The sequence below is a fragment of the Balaenoptera physalus genome (assembly GCF_965194825.1).
Source record: "Balaenoptera physalus genome assembly, chromosome: 9".
Classification (NCBI taxonomy): Eukaryota; Metazoa; Chordata; class Mammalia; order Artiodactyla; family Balaenopteridae; genus Balaenoptera; species Balaenoptera physalus.
Window position 1 is genome coordinate 21074282 of NC_138888.1, and position 17491 is coordinate 21091772.

A 17491-nucleotide genomic window follows, 5' to 3' on the forward strand; every position below is an offset into this window, starting at 1 on the left:
GAGTCTAGGGTGTGGGCTCAGGCTCCTTGGCCTGATCTGCCTCCCTCCTGCCACCCTTCTGGTTTGGCTCTTCTCTGTGGGAGACGGTCGTTGCAGTTTAAGGTCTGATTTGGGGTCTCCTCCTTCACATAGGAAAACGTGACCCTTGGGTTTGTTTAGATGTGCCAGGGTGAAGTGGCAGTAATTGGGGACCCGAAAACATCACTGGTCTTCCCACCAGGTGGGTTCAGATGCCATCCATTCGTCCAAGATACCACTTCCTCTCCCCCTGTTGGGCGGGGGGTAGTCCTTTTAAGTGTGTTCTGAGGTTCTTCCGTTGATCCAAAATTTTAGGTGCCATCCTATTGAGCCTGCTTGGAGGAACGGCTTGCTCTGGACTTGCAGAAGGACTACTTGATCCTCCTCCCAGAGGCTTCATGACCTGGAGCTGGCTGGCCACCCTCTCTGGACCTGCTGCCTTCGGCTCAGAGCCTCCCGCAACCCTCCTAATCTTTACATTACGGTTAGTGTATTTGTGTCTCATTTAAGAAACCCTTCTCTACCTCAAGGTTGTGACGATATATTAATCATTGAATAACTTTATAATTTGTCTCATATTAGATCTCATATCCACCTGGGGTTGACTTTTATGTATGGTGTGAATTGAGTCAAATTTCATTTTTTTCCCACACGGTACACAACAGTTTGAGCTTCACTTATTGGAAAGATTGTCTTTTCTCTCACTTCCCTGCAGTACACCTATGTCATTTATCAAGTATCTTTTTTTATGGGGGCCATTTCATTTTTTTTTTTTTTTTGCTGCTGGAATATAGAAATATTATTACTTCTTTATATTGATTTTGTATCCAGCAACCTCCCTTAAATATTTTAAACTACATTAATAGATTTAATATGCTCAAATTACTTCTAAGCATTTTGAATGCCTGACCAAGCAAACACGTGCTCCTTGTAAGAAAAACCTTCCAAAGCATTTCAAAGGCTCTTGAAAATCTAATTTAACTTATAAATTTGGTAAATCCATTTCTCTTAGATATTAGAATACCACTTACAAACTTGCTCACGTTCTTACTTCTTTTAATTTGAAATTATAAATCAATTACATGTTTTAAATAAATAGAATCATATTTATCTATCAGATAGTCTAAAAGGCAAAAGTCTCCTAAGTATTACAAATACTTTATTTTTTTATTATTATTATTTTTTCATGTTTCTCACTGCCTCTTTGATCAGGTCTTTATTCAAAATTAGCTGTCCAAAATGATTTGACCTTTACTGAATAAATAAATTTAGGTTTATGCAGCAGCCTTCTTTTCCTCTGTGGTGGGTTTCTTTTCTGTGGGCTTCTTTTCAGCTGCTGGTTTCTTGGTCACTGCAGCCTTTTTTTCCACCAAAGCCTTCTTTGGCTTCTTCAGCTTCTTAATACAAACAGCCTCCTTTCCTTTCTTTCCCACCGCAGGCTTCTTGCCTGGAATCCCCTTCTCATCTGATTTGGCTTCTAGCGCTGCTGCTGCCCTAGCCATCCGGATTTTGTGGTTCTTGGCCTGGCAGAGAACGGTGTTCTGGCGCATGATCTTTGCATATGGGTTTAGCTTCAACATGAGTCTCAGGTTTTTCAGTGGATTCTTCTTCAGGACTCTGCGATGAATCTTCTTGCGTGGTACTCGGAGGGCCCTTTGGATCTCTGGGCTTTTCCAGATTCTGCTAAGGTCTGTATTGAGCATCTTGTGCATGGGGAGGTTGTAGTTACTCTTGAGGGGAGCAGCTTTACGCCAAGTGCCATACAGCTCCTCTAACTTGAGGAAAGCACTTTCAGTCCATATGCAGAAACGTCCCACATGCCCACCAGGAGCAAGTTTCAAAATGTTCAGTTTGCTTATATTAAGCAGAGTAATTCCAGGAATGTTTCTGAAGGCCTTGATGATACCGTTGTCCTCATTATAGATGATGCAGTGTCCCCTGCGCTGGATACGGTGACGGTTTCTCATTTTGCCTTTGCCAGCTCTCATTCACTGCGAGGCGTAGACCTTTTTGATATCATTCCAGGCCTTAAGTTTCTTCAGAAGCAAAACAGCCTCCTTGGTCTTCCTGTAGCCTTCAACTTTATCTTCAACCACCAAAGGAAGTTCAGGAACTTCCTCTATATGATGACCTTTAGACATGACCAGCAATGGTAAAGCCGAGGCAGCCAACGCAGAGCAGATGGCATATTGCTTCTGCGTAGTATTCACTCTGCGGTGCCAACATCGACTGGTCTTGGTTGGCGCAAACATGCGGGCCCCAAGACACATATTTCCAAAAGTATCCTGGCCAGAACGGTGAGTGCCGCCACCTCGAACCCTGGGAATTCTAGCCACAGCTCTACCAGTTCCCCAAGACTCAGCACTGGTTTGATGACCTGCTAATTCACTGACAGTATAGGGCTGTCTGTTGTTTTTGCGCAAGTTGGTGTGCACAAAGTTCACAGTATCTGGTCAAATGGGAGCCTTGAACACAGCAGGCAAAGTGACATTTTTGCCAGATGACTCCCCCTTTTCAGAGTACACTGATATCAGTGGACGAGCACACGCCATGGCGGGGAGAGGAGAAGGCCATTCTCCCCTCAACCCGGCGGCTATCACAGGAAAAGCTACAAATACTTTAAATAACATATATAAACAGATTATTCCTAAACTTAACATGAAAGTATTAATACTAATGGTATGATTTAATTTATCACCTTTGCATTTAATTATAAATCTTCCTCTGGTTAAAAAGTCATTCATCTACTAAATGAAGCAGCAGTTTTAACATTGAAGATGATCAGAGAGGTTCTATTTCAGGAGAACTGAGGTTACCACCTGGAGCAAGTCATTGTTACTAATTATGCAATTTATAACCAGAAGGTTACTTACCAGTAAGAAATTTGAGACTGGGAAGAGGACCTGGGGGAAATTTAGGTTCAGGATAATCTTTTCTGAACTACAGGTGGACACGTGAGTCCTAAAAACCATCTCTGAGAGTGGCTTCCAAGCCCAAACCCCTCAAGTGGAATTTCTCAACCTGCCTCTTTGAGTTCATAAAGTAAATAACCCAGCCGATAGCCATTCCTTGAGCCCTCTGCAGGCCCAGGGGTGTGCACACCAGCAGCAAGTGAGCCTTTGGGAGGACAGGCCAGGGAAGAAGACTGCACAAGCCCTGTGATTCTTGGAATTTGTGTTTCAAAGCTTGGTCTGTGTGTGTTTGAGCTAGGGGTTAAGGGAGTATCATCAGGGATGGGTACATCCCCTTGACCCATGGACTTTTCAGCTCATGGGAGGGTGCAGCTAGAGGGGAGCCATAGCAGGACCTTCTAAAGTGAGGGGGGCCCAACACCAGGTCCACTCTTGCCTTGATCTAGGGGCAGAACTGCACCTAAACTAGGACAAAACTTCAGGTGCTTTTCTGACTTTTTTAAGTAAAGCTGTTAAGCCAAATATAAAGATTATCCTAACAAATCAAGGGACTCAAAAGTAGAGACGAAAGCCTATATCAACAGCATTTTGCTCTCTCGAGGGCCCCATAGAATAAGATGGTGACTGGACATATTTTTGTATTTCTATAGAACAAATCAGTTCCTCAGACAACTGAAACTCTTAACTCACTAAAACTTTATTATTAGAGCAGTCCTCAGTAGCTGTAATGCAAGAATTCCTTTATAAGAGAGGGTTAGAGGCAGATATCTAGTTGGAAGTGGGGAGACTTGAAACTGCATTTGCAGAGTGGTTTACATAAGCTGAAGAAAATGTGAAAGGAACAGGTGGGGAAAGGGCACCATTGGTACTTTGCCATGACTGTGTGTGCCAGTCTGTTCCATCCCCCAAATTCCTTTTTGGCTTTAAGCTACCATAAATAAATTAACAGCATTAAAAATATTAGGCTTGCTTCTGTGTCATTTTCTTTTTGGGCCACTGTACACAGCATATTAACACAGATCCTTTGGGGAATGCTAAGTTAAACACTCATAGGTGACAAATGAAGGAGAAATAATACAAATGAATAAAATCACAAAAATACACATACAGATTTTGAAATATGTTTCTGTTTTATGAAAATAAGTGGAACTTGTGAAAAGTGAAAGAAACCATACTTTGATAAGCCCAAAGGCTTCTCTTCTATGCACATACTTGTTCTAAAAATTCAAGATGAAACAACTTCCCTGTGTTGAATCAAAACTGCCAGGCATTAAACCTCCCCTAGGAACTAGACAAATCTTATACTTTCTCAATTCAAATCAGAAGAAAGGTATAAACTCAGCTCCTATTCTCCAGGTTAACCTGTGACTTTTACTCTATGTAGACCATAATGAATCACATGTTTAATTGGATACCTGAAATGTTGCATAGAAGGTCATTCCTATCCAATTCACTTTTTTTTAATAGTAGGTCCTTATTGGTTATCTATATTAATATAGCAGTGTATACAGGTCAATCCCCAATTCCCAATCTATCCCTCCTCACCAATCCATTTCACTTCTTGTTCTCAGATTCCGTATGCTAATTTGTGATTACTGATGTTCAAGGACCTCAGCTGAACTGACTCAGCTATGAAAAACTATTCCTTGCAATCTATATAGATAACTGATTGAAGCAACTCTAAAACAGTTACAATTTAATATAATCATAATTTTGTAAAGCCTTGTCATGGGTCTTTTTTACTGACATTAACTCTATAGAAAAAATTGTTCCCCCCAAATCCACATCTTTTAGGCTTAGAGTAAAGGATGGTCATGACTTTGAGGTGGATAGTCCCAACTCCTGGGGGATGCTTTGAGATTTGGGGGCATATCCATGCTTAATCCAGTGTGTTAATCTAATTCAATGAGTATTTATTGAGTGCCGACAATGGGTAAATCACTATGCTAATATAATGGAGAAAACAGTTACATATTTCAAACGAACTTATGTTCAAATGAGATATGCCATATGTACCCAGTTTACAGCATGATTTATGTAATTATTCCTTTACTGTTGTCACCAAAATTGTTTCCAATCTTTTGTTGTCATTTAAGATGTCGTGAACATTCATCATTCATTCATTTTTTCACTGAATATTGATTCAGTACCTATGATATGTCCATCATTAATCTTAGTGCTGCAAGATTTCATATTACTGCAACAAATGGAACATGTACATAATACTTCAAAGTTCCTTTGTGAAATTTCTCTGTGAGAAATTTTTGTTCAGAAATTACACCAGCTTGTGATTGAATGTTATCACTAAACAGAGAATGACCAGCCTATAAAATCTCAAGCGAAAAGTTATTGAATACATGCCCATGGCAATCATATCTGCTCTAGGAGAACTTTAAAAGTACAGAACACTTTATCCTTTTGAAGTATATGCCCAATTAGAGGTAAAACCCTCCAAAAATTGAGAGTTCTAGGTCTGTTCAGATATATGAAACCCATGGTAGCTGGGAAAAGAAAAGCTGAAGCTAAAGACATTTTTGACCACAGCAAAATAGGATCATGTCCAGCAAACTTCTTTTTAAAAATTCCCTAGATTCCATATCACCTAAATTCCACGTCATCACTTAATCCAGCTAAACATAAAACCCCAAAGTAAAATATGTATGATGATAAGGGAAAGATTGCTTGCTTTTCTCCTAAATTATCAGTATAGTTGCCTTTGAGAACACAGCAAACCAAAGTTTTGTCTTCAGCATTTCAGTCACAATGTAACTTTCCTGCTTACCATGGTTGAGAAGCTCAAGGTGCCTAATTATAAAATGTTCTCTATCACTGGTCTGTTTGTTGGCCTTAAATACTGTTTTGGCGACCCCTAGTGTGAAACATGATATCAACACCTGTACGTATAGAAAATCCTTTTATGACTTTAAAACTTGCTTACAGAAAAAGGGTATCTAAAGTAATTTTTCACCAAATGAGATGTGATTTTAGTTCATTTCAATTTGAACTTTGTATTTTTCTGCAATAGTAATAAAATTTAAATATAATTTCTGGATACACAAGATCTTTGACAATCAATAAGAGGGTAGTTATTTAGAGTATAATACACCCATACAGTGGAATAGTATGCAGCTTTAAAACAAGACGAAAAACCCAAAAAGAATAAGGAAGATTTTTATATACTCATATGAGATGATCACCATGATATGTCAAAGAAAATAAAACAAAAAGCAAACAAAAAACTCAAAGTAGAGAACTATGGTAAGCATTTTGCTACCATCTAAATTTTAAAAGGGGTAAAATATCATATATATCTGTATATACTTAAATAAATATATCATATATATTTGTGTTTTCATTTTAAAAATCTCTGGAAGGATAAATAAGATATGCATGGCAATGGTTACTTACTGAGGATGGGTGTGGGAAGTGAGCACATGTTGGGAACTGCATTCCTTTGTATACATTTTTGGTTTTGAATGATGCCTTGACCATTCAAAATATTAAGTGACTTTAAAAAAATTTTAAAGCCCACAGCTTTAAAGATAGACCAAGAAAAGATGAAAAGAGAAAAATGTTACCTCACATTTGCAGACTTAAAAAATAGACTAGACAAAATGTAATTTTCTATCTAAAAACATATATTTTCTCTTTTCCTTATACATTTTTTTATTCTATATCCTTTCCACTGGCATCTTGTCTTGCTTATTTTCCTTACTCAAATGCCAAATTGTACTATGGCATTTGATAGTTACATTGAAGCAACCTAACGGGCAGGATCCACTTGAGGTGGTATCTTGGGACTGGAAATAGTAACGGCTCTTGCCAACAAGGCCACTGGTTCCAAACCAAAAGTCTTTGTTGACAAGAAGTGTAAGAAAATGTGATATTCTTTACTAGGTGACAATTTAAGACTCATAAGGAACATCTTTAAATATATATAGCAGATACCCAGGAATAAAATGTGAAAGATCCATATGGAGAAAATTATATAAGCTTTATTTAAAGTCAAAAAAATAGACTTACATAAATGGAAATATTTACTATGTGCATAGATGAGAAAACTCAATATAGTTAAGATGACAATTCTCCCCAAATAAATCTATAAATTCAATGTAACTACAATTAAATGTGAAGCAGGGTTTCTGTGTTATCTGTAAGCTCATCTTGATACATGGAAGGTTTTTTTGATGACTTTGAGAGTCATTTGGGGGACTAAGTACAAAATACTATTCAGAGATTTATTTAGATTTTAAAAGTTAATGTTCAATTTATTAAAGTTATAAATTGAAAAACTGCCTCTTTCCTGAAGCATTTAAGCTCAGCAAAAAATCCTAAACTATTTATTAGCTTAGTAAATTTTCACAATCACTTTTAAGAGGCTTTTGGATAAAATTTAATTTCACTCCAAATTTTTACTCTTAAACATTTTATACCATACCTTTTAATGTAATACTTCAATTTTCCTTTCAAGTATTGCAATTGTCTGACTTAACAAATGAAACCTTTTCATGTACCTAAATTATTTTCAAAAATCTAATTAATTAAATTTACAAATTTTTTTAAAGTTCTCATATATTCCACATCACTGTGTAAAACAGTGATGAATTGTGCCCCAGCCCCACCAAATGGTGGGGTTAAAGGCCCCAACAAACATTTAACTGCTAACCCCTAGTAACTCAGAATGTGACTGCATTTGGAGATAGGACCTTAATGTGAAATGAGGTCATATGGGTGGACTCTAATCCAATATGACTTGTGTCTTTCTAAGAAGAGGAGATTAGAACACAGACACACAGAGAGGGAAAACCCTGTGAAGACACAGAGAGAAGATGGCCATCTGCAAGACAAGGAGAGAGTCCTCAGAATGAAACCAAGCCTGCCAACACCTTCATCTTGGACTTCTAGCCCCCAGAACTGTGAGGAAATAATTTTCTATTATTTAAGACACCCAGTTTTTGGTACTTTGTTTTGGCAGCCCTAGGTAACTAATATACCTTGGCTCTTAATTAATACATGTAAATGTATTTCCCATCTAGCTCCAAAGGTCTTTGAATTTGAGGTTTTTCCTCTCATATCCTTAGAATCATTCTTAATGATATAGAAATAATATTAATTTTCGTGGCTTTATTTGATTACTCAATCACAGTTTCCATGAGGATTTTACTGACAATTCTAAATTCATGTGGAAGAGTAAAGGATCAAGAATAGTTAAGACATTTATGAAAGAAGGTACAGGCTTTTACCCTGTCAGATATCAAGACTTACTGTAAGGCTACAATAATTAAGATCTTGCGTTACTGGTATGGGTACAGACAAAGAGCCTAATAGAATAGAATGCCCAGAAACAGACCTTCACATGTACAACAGAAGCATTAAAGATGAGTAGGGAAAGGGTGTACTATTTAATGAGTGATTGGTTATCACTGGGAACTAGTTAGCCATATATAGATCCCTAAAGCAAAACAAAACAAAAACTTCCAGGTGGATTAAGTTTCTAAACATGAAAAAGCAAAATTCTAAAACTTTTTAAAGAAAATGAAGGAAACTATTTGTTATGGTCCCAGAGTAGAAGAGAGTTTTATTTTCACTTTTTTAAACCAAATGCAAAAAGCACAAATCATAAAGGAAGGCTGATACATCTGACTACTTTAAACTTAACTTCAGTGTAACAAGAGATACCCTCTCTTTCCATAAAGAAAGGGTAAAGATGAGCCCTGGACTGGAAAAAAAATATTTTCATTGCAAATAACTAGCAAGCGAAGTATCCTGATTATTTAAAGATCTCCTTAAAAATTAGTAAGACAAAGACAAACATTCCAATAAGAAAATGAGCAAAGGCTATGAATATGCAATTCACAGAAGCAGGAATATAATAGGCCAATAAACATTTTTTAAAAAGCTAGATAAAACACATAGCTAAAGCTACATATATCAACAGGGATACTGACGAGGAAAAAAACAACTTTCATAACCATACATACATAGTGTCATTTATATGACGCTTTTAAAAATGCATAACAAAAACATCTATTGTTTATGGATATACAAACTTTCAGCAATCAAAAACACAGGATCAGGATAATTAACTCTAGATTCAAGACAGGATCCTGAAGTGAATAAATTAGGGAGGGGAATACAAAGAAATTTTCAAGTTCATTTGTACAGTTTTATTTCTTTAAAAAACAAAACCAAAACAAAATAACAAAGTTGGAAACAAAAATGGCAAAATGGCAAGGTTTGTTATATCTGGATGGTAAATCCACAGGCATGCCTTATAATAGTCTCTACGTTTTAGTAATGATACATTTGTTATAACAAAGTTTAAACTGAAGGGACAACATTTTTTTTTTCATTTTTGATACAGGCATTTATTTGATCCCATAAGGAATACTTCTGTAATTTAAAAAAATTATTTTTAAATAAAGTTGAATCTATTTAAGGAGTGCAACATGATTTGATACACATATACGCAGTGAAATGGTACTACAGTCAAGCTAATTAACATATTCATCTCCTACCATAGTTACGTGTGTGTTGAGAACACCTGAAATATACCCTCTTCGGAAATTTTCAGTATGCAACACAGTATTAACTATAGTCATCATGCTGTACATTAGATCTCTAGACTTACTGGTCCTACAAAACTATAACTTTGTACCAGAATAAAAGTATTTTAAAGTTATCTTTCCACCTAGTAAAGAGTTCTATTTGGCTGTCATGCAGTTGTTTATCCATTCATCAAACGTTTTTTGAGAAACAATCTCTGCCAGGCTATGAGGATATCATAAAAGAAGCTTATGATACAAGACATCATTGAAGAAAGTAAACAATTTTTTCAAGTAGTTTGTATTCGCGTGAGGAAGTTCTTAAACCAAACATTTGTCATAAAGTGATAATAACAAAGAGACGTACAGGATAAAAAGAGGAAGAATTTACATCTGTCTGGAGTAGCCAAAGGCAATTTCAAGGAGATACTTTCGAGCTGACTTAAAGGGAGAAATGTTTGCCAGGGGAACAAAAGCATTCCAAGCGGTGGGAACAGTTCCTACGGAGAAATGGAGAGGCGAGCCGCACGGAAAGATGAGAAAGAAGTATAGGCTGAGGGCGTGTAGGGTGGGGTGAGAAGTTGGAGGGAGGATATCAAAATTAGAAGCTCAAGAGGAAGGAGGGGCTTGATGTGGGCGCCGGAACGTGTCGGAACTGGTGCTGTACTTTTGTCACCAGGCAGGAAACGGCGGCCCTGCAAGCGTTGAAATAACTTTCCACACAACTTGTAAGATACTTGGTTGGCACCAGAACTCGCGTCTCCTGACTTCAGCGTGGTCCACCCCTGGTTGTGAAGGGGCTACTGTGCCTCGTTAGCTTCGAAAGCGTAATTACACCAAGAGTTCATTTGCCCAGGTGCTTATAGCCCTGTCCTATTAGAGTTTCTCATTCCCACTCAGCCCCAAACCGCCGGAGGATGCTTCCCACCTCCCAGACACCGCGCTCCATTAAGCCGCCCACCGTCTTTTAAACATCGCTCAGGGGTCCCAAGAAGCCTGCGCTCACCACCTCTCGGAGACCACAAGTCCCAGCATGCAAAGCTCCTGTTAGAAAAGGGCCACTAACTAGACCAGGATGCAACGCTCTGCGAAGGGGGCGGGGCTCTTTATAGGGGCGGCCCAGTGGTAGCGTCGCCTGGGCAACTCCAATTCGGTGACAGAATACACTTCCGCTTCCGCCTCTGAGCCCTGGGACCGGGAGTCTGCACGATTTCGTAGATGTGACGCCATCCGTCTGCGACCGCGCGGCTCTGGAGGTTACGCCGGGTGGCACCTCTCCGGTTTGAAGCCCCAGAGCAGTTCCTTGTCGTCTGCGGCCTCTGACCTGGGAGCAAAGGGAAAAGCGGCGAGATGACGGACCGCTACACCATCCACAGCCAGCTAGAGCATCTGCAGTCCAAGTACATCGGCACCGGCCACGCCGACACCACCAAGTGGGAGTGGCTGGTGAACCAGCACCGCGACTCCTACTGCTCCTACATGGGCCACTTCGATCTTCTCAACTACTTCGCCATTGCCGAGAATGAGAGCAAAGCGCGAGTCCGCTTCAATTTGATGGAGAAGATGCTGCAGCCTTGCGGCCCGCCAGCCGACAAGCCAGAGGAGAACTGAGTCCCCGCCGTGTCACCGCTGTACGTGAGCACCTCTCCCTGACTTCCGCCGGTTTGCCGTCATTACTGCGTGTTCCTCCCCCAAGGGGACTGATTTTCCATGGCTCTGCTTCTCGTGCTTTACTTGTGCAGAGGTGCTTACTGGGGGCGTCCCGCCTGACCTGCCTTCCTGTGGACCCTGTTTTCTTGTGGAACACAGCGTTGGGAGACCGTCAGGACCCCTGAGAACTGTTACCGGACCGTGGAGAGAGCCTAAAGCCAGCAAACGTTAGAGAAGACGGCACTGGAGTGAGACGGGATTTAGAGGCTCGTTTTCGGCTAGTTGATTGTCGTTGTTGTTTTTTCCATAAAGTTTGGAAATGTTTCAGTCTCTTGGTGTGGACTACTTGTGTTCTGGTGGAGGGGTCCAGGGACGGCTCTGAACTGTGGTTTCAGGGGAGGCGGGAGGATGGGGGGCGATAAATAAGGGGGGGGGGGTTGCGGAGGGGTTGGGTGGTAGTGCAGGACCAACGTTCATTGCCGGACACTTAAATGCGTCCTGCACAACCTTTAGAATGTTCCCCAACCCCGACTTTTCCCAAGAGCTTTTTTCAGGCCCATAACACTTTCAGTATTGAGGTTTGTGATCATTGTATCCCTTCTTTTTCTTTCATTCAAAAACATCTTTGTTGGCATTGCCCTCTCTCTGTAAATTGCATCCTCTCTTTCTTTTGGGACTTTGTGGATGTGTCTCGAGAATTGACAAGCTGTCAAAACGCGTTTTCATTAATTCACCATTTAACAAATATTTGTTGAACGCTATGTGGCAGGCATTTCCCACGCTTTTAGGGGCTTGTATTACACTAGTTGGGGGAGCAGGAGGCCCCACCAACTGTAGACATAAGTAAGCAAATGTTAGAAGGTGCTGTGGAGAATGGGAGTAGCAGTAGGGTTGCAGTTTTAAACAGGACGCTCATGTTAGACTATTGAGAAGGTGACATTTGAGCAGAAACTTTAAGGAAGTGAGGGAAATGGCCATGCAAAAACTAGGGATATTACTTTCCAGGCAGAGGGAACTTCCAGTGCAACGTTCCTAACACAGGATTGTGTCTGACTTGTGGGAGGAACAGCAGAGAAACAAGTATGGCTGAAGGGAGTGAGCCAAGGGAAGAGTACAGGGATAGATTATGGAGAGGGAACAGATAAGAGTAGAGCCCGGTAGTCCAGTGTAGACTTGTGGCTTTTACCCTGAAAAGGTGGGGAGCCATTGGAAGATTATTAAATGATACGATCTGACATATTTCAGATCAGTGGGTCTCAAACATTTTGGCCTTGGAACACCATTATATTCTTAAAAATTCTTGAAGATCCCACAGAGCTTTTGTTTTAGAAGGTTATAGCTGTTGTTGGTCACCAAATTAGAAATTTAAACTGAGAAAAATTTTAAATACCTGTAATTCATTTTAAAATAACAATAATAAAACCATTACATGTTAACAAAAACATTTTTTATGAAAAATAACTATTTTCCAAAACAAATAATTTCGTAAGAAAAATGGTGCTTTTTTTTTTTTTTTTTAAACAATTTTGTGGATGTCTTCAATGTCTGGCTTAGGATAAGACAGCTGGATTCTTGTATCTGCTTCTGCATTCAAACTATTGGGTTATGAAGTTTTGGTTGAAATATTTAAAAAGTCACTTCACATAAATATATAGTAAGGGAGAAATCTTTTTTTAATTTATTTTAGTTATTTATTTTTGGCTGCGTTGGGTCTTCGTTGCTGCGTGTGGGCTTTTCTCTAGTTGCGGAGAGCGGGGGCTACTCTTCGTTGTGGTGTGCAGGCTTCTCATTGCAGTGGCTTCTCTTGTCGTGGAGCATGGGCTCTGGCGTGTGGGCTTCAGTAGTTGTGGCACATGGGCTCAGTAGTTGTGGCACATGGGCTCAGTAGTTGTGGCTCGCGGGCTCTAGAGCGCAGGCTCAGTAGTTGTGGCGCACAGGCTTAGTTGCTTCGAGGGATGTGGGATCTTCTCAGACCAGGGCTCAAGCCCAGGTCCCCTGCACTGGCAGGCGGATTCTTAACCACTGCGCCACCAGGGAAGCCCCAGGGAGAAATATTTTAATAGCCTTTTCAAATAATTGTGGATATTCTTTGACACTCTAGCAAAACCCAACAAGTGGTAATTTCTTAGAAATTAGCTACAACATGGGGTCTGGTCAATCAACTTTTCATTCTCTATTACATTAAAATTCATTAATCTTGAACTTTGTGGATCTTTTACCCATATGTGATTTTGAAATATCTTGCATTGCTCATTTGGAAAGTGTTGGCTCACTGAGTTACACAGGCCCTCTAAGTGTTGACACATTTCATTGTGTCAACATATCAAAATATGTACTTTGTACATATTATCAGTATCACCACTGATCTCATCAGGAAAGTCTTATAGTATTTGAAAGCTGAAAAAGTAACAACAGTGGTATAAGTTTTCCACAATTTGGAGTTTTTGCTTGATAGCTTAAATTTGGCCACTGATAGCAAATACTGTCTGTTGTTTTCCTTGAAGTGACAGGCCCATTTGGTTCATTTTCAAGAAAATATCTGTCAAATACCCTGAATAACTGCAGTTTGTCAACTTTCAAGTAAAAATGATGTTCCTTAAGAAAAAAAGCCAACTGAGTTTGTAACTGAATATCAAGTGCTTTTTCTTGAGAAAACCGTTGTGCTTTGGTGGCAGCAGAAATGCTTTATGCATACTACCAATTTTGTCATGAGAAATATTTAAAAAGATGTGTCCTCATGGGCTAAGAGTTCACAAAATCAGTACGTTTTATTGCTTCATCAAGGACATTCTGAAGTGAAACTGAGTAGATTTTTTAATTTTGTTTTTATTGAGAGGACATGGCAGTGGAGAATACAATGACTACCAGTAGTTCAGTGCCACTATCTTGATTGATGCTAAGTGCTAGTAGTTTTACTCACTGTTGCTTTTGTACCATCTGTACAAATGTTAACACAGTGAAAATGGTGAATAAAATCTTAGTATTATTAAGAAAATAGTGTTGACTTCACAGATCTCTGAAGTTCCTTTCCTACCATTTTCACTTGAAAATAAAACTGAGAGACTGACAGATTAAACTATCGTTATTTAGACTTGAGTATTTATCAGATATTTTCTCCATAAATGAATGAGATGGGCCATCACTTCAAGGAAAACAACTGAACTGCTGTTTCAGAGGATCTTTCTGGCTGCTGTGTTGAGAATAGATATAGGTAATGTAATAGAGAACAGATTGTAACTGTCAGCAATTAAATAAAAGTATCAATACTAATGCTTTTCCCCCCATAAAGAGTAGGAGAGAGTCAGCTGTAAGTCCCCATCCTTACAAAATTGGCATGAGAGTGAGCCCTTGTCCCTCATTGGAGTCTGTGGCAGTAGACCAAGAGAGATGACAACCTGAATTGGAAGTAGAGAAGAAGGCACTGGATATTTAGTATGGGGTAGCTTATATAAAGGATCAAATGAGGACTTCCCTGGTGGTGCAGTGGTTAAGAATCCGCCTGCCAGTGCAGGGGACACGGGTTCAATCCCTGGTCCGGGAAGATCCCACATGCTGTGGAGCAGCTAAGCCCATGGGCCGCAACTACTGAGCCTGCATTCCAGAGGCCACGAGCCACAACTACTGAGCCCACGAGCTGCAACTACTGAAGCCCGCGTGCCTAGAGCCCACACTCTGCGACAACAGAAGCCACTGCAATGAGAAGCCCCCGTTCGGCGCAACTAGAGAAAGCCCGCACGCAGCAATGAAGACCCAACACAGCCAAAAATAAATAAATAAATAAGAATCAAATGAGTAATGTGGAAAATAAAGAACTGCAAGAATTTAGAAGAAAGTTAGTAACCTAAAGATCACCATGAACTGGCTTGGTTTATATTGTTAGGATTCATAGGGACAAGGATTTTGGTCTGTTTTATTACCTGATATAGCTCAAGTGTCTAGAATTGTGCCGGCACATCACAAGTGTTCAATAAATGTTGAGTGTTGAATGTGGAAAGATAGGGCTTAATCTAGACAATACTCTAATATATGTTTTAGGCAGTCTTCAAGTTCACCAAAGTAGGTCAGACCAAAGAAGAGAGATATTTGAAAACATGCTTCTTAGATAGTAATAATAGCTAACATATTGATAGCTTTTATGGTGTACTAAGTGTTCTATCTTATGTGATCTCTGGGAGGTATTATCTTTGTTTTACAGATGAAACAGCTTCAGAAAAGCTATTTGCCCAAGGTCACACAATTACTATGTGGCTAAGCCAGGATTTAAACCAAGTCTTTCTAGTTGCAAAGTACAAAGTCTTAAATATACTGTTGCCCAGGCAGGTCTAGTATATGAAAATCATATTAGAATAATTTGAAATAAGTTACTGTCTCAGATGAAAAATGGAAATATTAAAAGTTTAGTAGGTTATAATGAAGGAATATCAGACCAGTGTGAAAGTTCTTATATAACTCTAAGTAAAAAAATGTAATTTGAAATATATTGCATAAAGATAATTTTAATGGGAATAATAATTTATGTGGAAAAAATCCATTCAGAGATTTGAAAGTAAACAAAATGCAGTTCAAATAAATTTACTTGAACCTGTTACTCTTTTTTTCTGTACTGGTATAAAATAATATTTGTATCAAACACAGGAGGGCAGCAGATGATACTCTGGTAGAAATTGCTTTTGGAAAGAGCTCTAAACTTGTAGATTTCTGCTAATGGGAGAAAATCAATTCTTTTTATATTTATTTTCAGTGATGTCATTAGAAAGCCACTTCATGAACTATAAAGTGATAAACATGTTTATCAAGTTAAAAGCAAGTTAAGGTCTAAATCCTAGGATAACAATGTTATCTCAATTAATCTTCACAACAACGCTGGAAAGGTTATTATCCCATTCTACAATAAGCAAACAGAAATAGGAAAAATTAAGTTGTTTGCATAATCTCACTCAGCTAGTAAGCAGTTGAGCAGGGACTTACACCCAGGTCTGATTTTAGCATCCAGGTTTTTCATAGGGTAGGTCAAGGTTTTCAAACTATGTCTCACAGAATCCTAATTGCATGAAAAGTTATAGATGGTTTTTTTCTGGGGGGAGGGCGGGTGGATAAGGGGAACGGAGTATTTTGGTTAAATACGTTTCAGAATTGCTCCACACGATGGAGGTTCATGCTTCAGATTAATATTTTAAAGTTCTGCAGTTAGAAATTTTGCTTATCATTTCCTAAACTTATTTGAACTTGGAGTTCCTTTTCTTAAGAAATACCAAGGTAATTTTGAGAAATTTTTGGGAGGGTTACTGCTTTTGTCAACGAAAGAAATTTGAATAGAGAAATGATGTATTCAACCCTGGGCTTGAGAAAAATGAATTTGCTGGCAGTGTGTGGGTGGAACTCATAACCACAGATAACTTTCCTTTCCTTCTTAGATTATTCTAATTCCTTCAGCTGAAAATAAGTACATTTGTGAGTGAAGAGTTCTTTGTTCTCAGCTCTGATACTTTTCATGTCTTCAAAACTAGTAACTTAAAGACATTAGAAACAAAAGAGACTTAATTATATTGCACAAATTAGTTATGAAGTTATCTAGGGTCCATTCTTTTCCATGGCAAGGATGTGAAAAAAGCAATGTTATTGAGGAATTTGGACATTTTTGTTTATGCATTTTATTAGTGTCTGGAAGATGTATACTGAACAAAGCGTTGACAGTGAATGATCTGACAGCCAACAGTTGGTCTACTTCAGAGAGATGACAATTTGTTCTTATTTCTTTTAATTTATTTATTTTATTATTTTTTAAACTTATTTTTGGCTGCATTGGGTCTTTGCTGTGTGTTGGCTTTCTCTAGTTGCGGCGAGCAGGGACTACTCTTTGTTGCAGTGCGCGGGCTTCTTATTGCAGTGGCTTCTCTTGTTGCGGAGCACAGGCTCTAGATGCGCAGGCTTCAGTAGTTGTGGCACGCAGGCTCAGTAGTTGTGGCTCGCAGGTTCTAGAGCGCAGGCTCAGTAGTTGTGGCGCACAGGCTTAGCTGCTCCGTGGCATGTGGGATCTTCCTGGACCAGGACTCGAACCCGTGTCGCCTGCATTGGCAGGTGGATTCTTAACCACTGCACCACCAGGGAAGTCTGACAATTTGTTCTTAATTTAACTGGCTTTTTGTCTCACATCCCACATTCCTTCCAGGCTCCCCATGTCCTTCATTTTCCTTACCTGCAATACACACATCACACATACCTGCCCACTCAATCACTTAGCACGGAAATAGTGATTAATTAATAGTGATTAATAGTGGGAAGGGGTAAGAGGTGCTAGGAGGAAATCAAGACATGGAAGAATCCATCTCATCTTTCACTGGGTGCAAATGGCCTGCTACAAATGGC

General features: G+C 39.3%; 2 protein-coding genes and 1 pseudogene across 3 annotated transcripts in view; 2 read left to right on the forward strand and 1 right to left on the reverse strand.

Annotated features, from left to right (window-relative positions):
* The window catches only part of LOC309666706 (uncharacterized protein), a gene marked incomplete at its 5' end in the record, with an annotated part of 116902 nt that overhangs the window by 33797 nt on the left and 65614 nt on the right, over positions 1–17491 (forward strand). The window contains one exon of the mRNA XM_082474314.1: positions 334–502. Within this exon, the coding sequence (XP_082330440.1) occupies positions 334–502 (169 nt within the window). The remainder of the gene's footprint in view (positions 1–333; positions 503–17491) is intronic.
* Positions 1177–4111, reverse strand: LOC309666799 (large ribosomal subunit protein uL4 pseudogene; annotated as a pseudogene). The gene has a single exon. The product of its transcript is annotated as a large ribosomal subunit protein uL4 pseudogene (transcript).
* Positions 8752–11455, forward strand: SF3B5 (splicing factor 3b subunit 5). Its single transcript, XM_082475044.1, has 2 exons — positions 8752–11106; positions 11218–11455. Exon 1 carries the CDS (start codon positions 10826–10828, stop codon positions 11084–11086), a length of 261 nt encoding a protein of 86 aa, XP_082331170.1. The 5' UTR covers positions 8752–10825; the 3' UTR covers positions 11087–11106; positions 11218–11455.

What these genes read in the sequence shown, in the direction of transcription:
- SF3B5 (XM_082475044.1), top strand. Translation starts at nt 10,826, where the DNA reads ATGACGGACCGCTACACCATCCACAGCCAGCTAGAGCATCTGCAGTCC.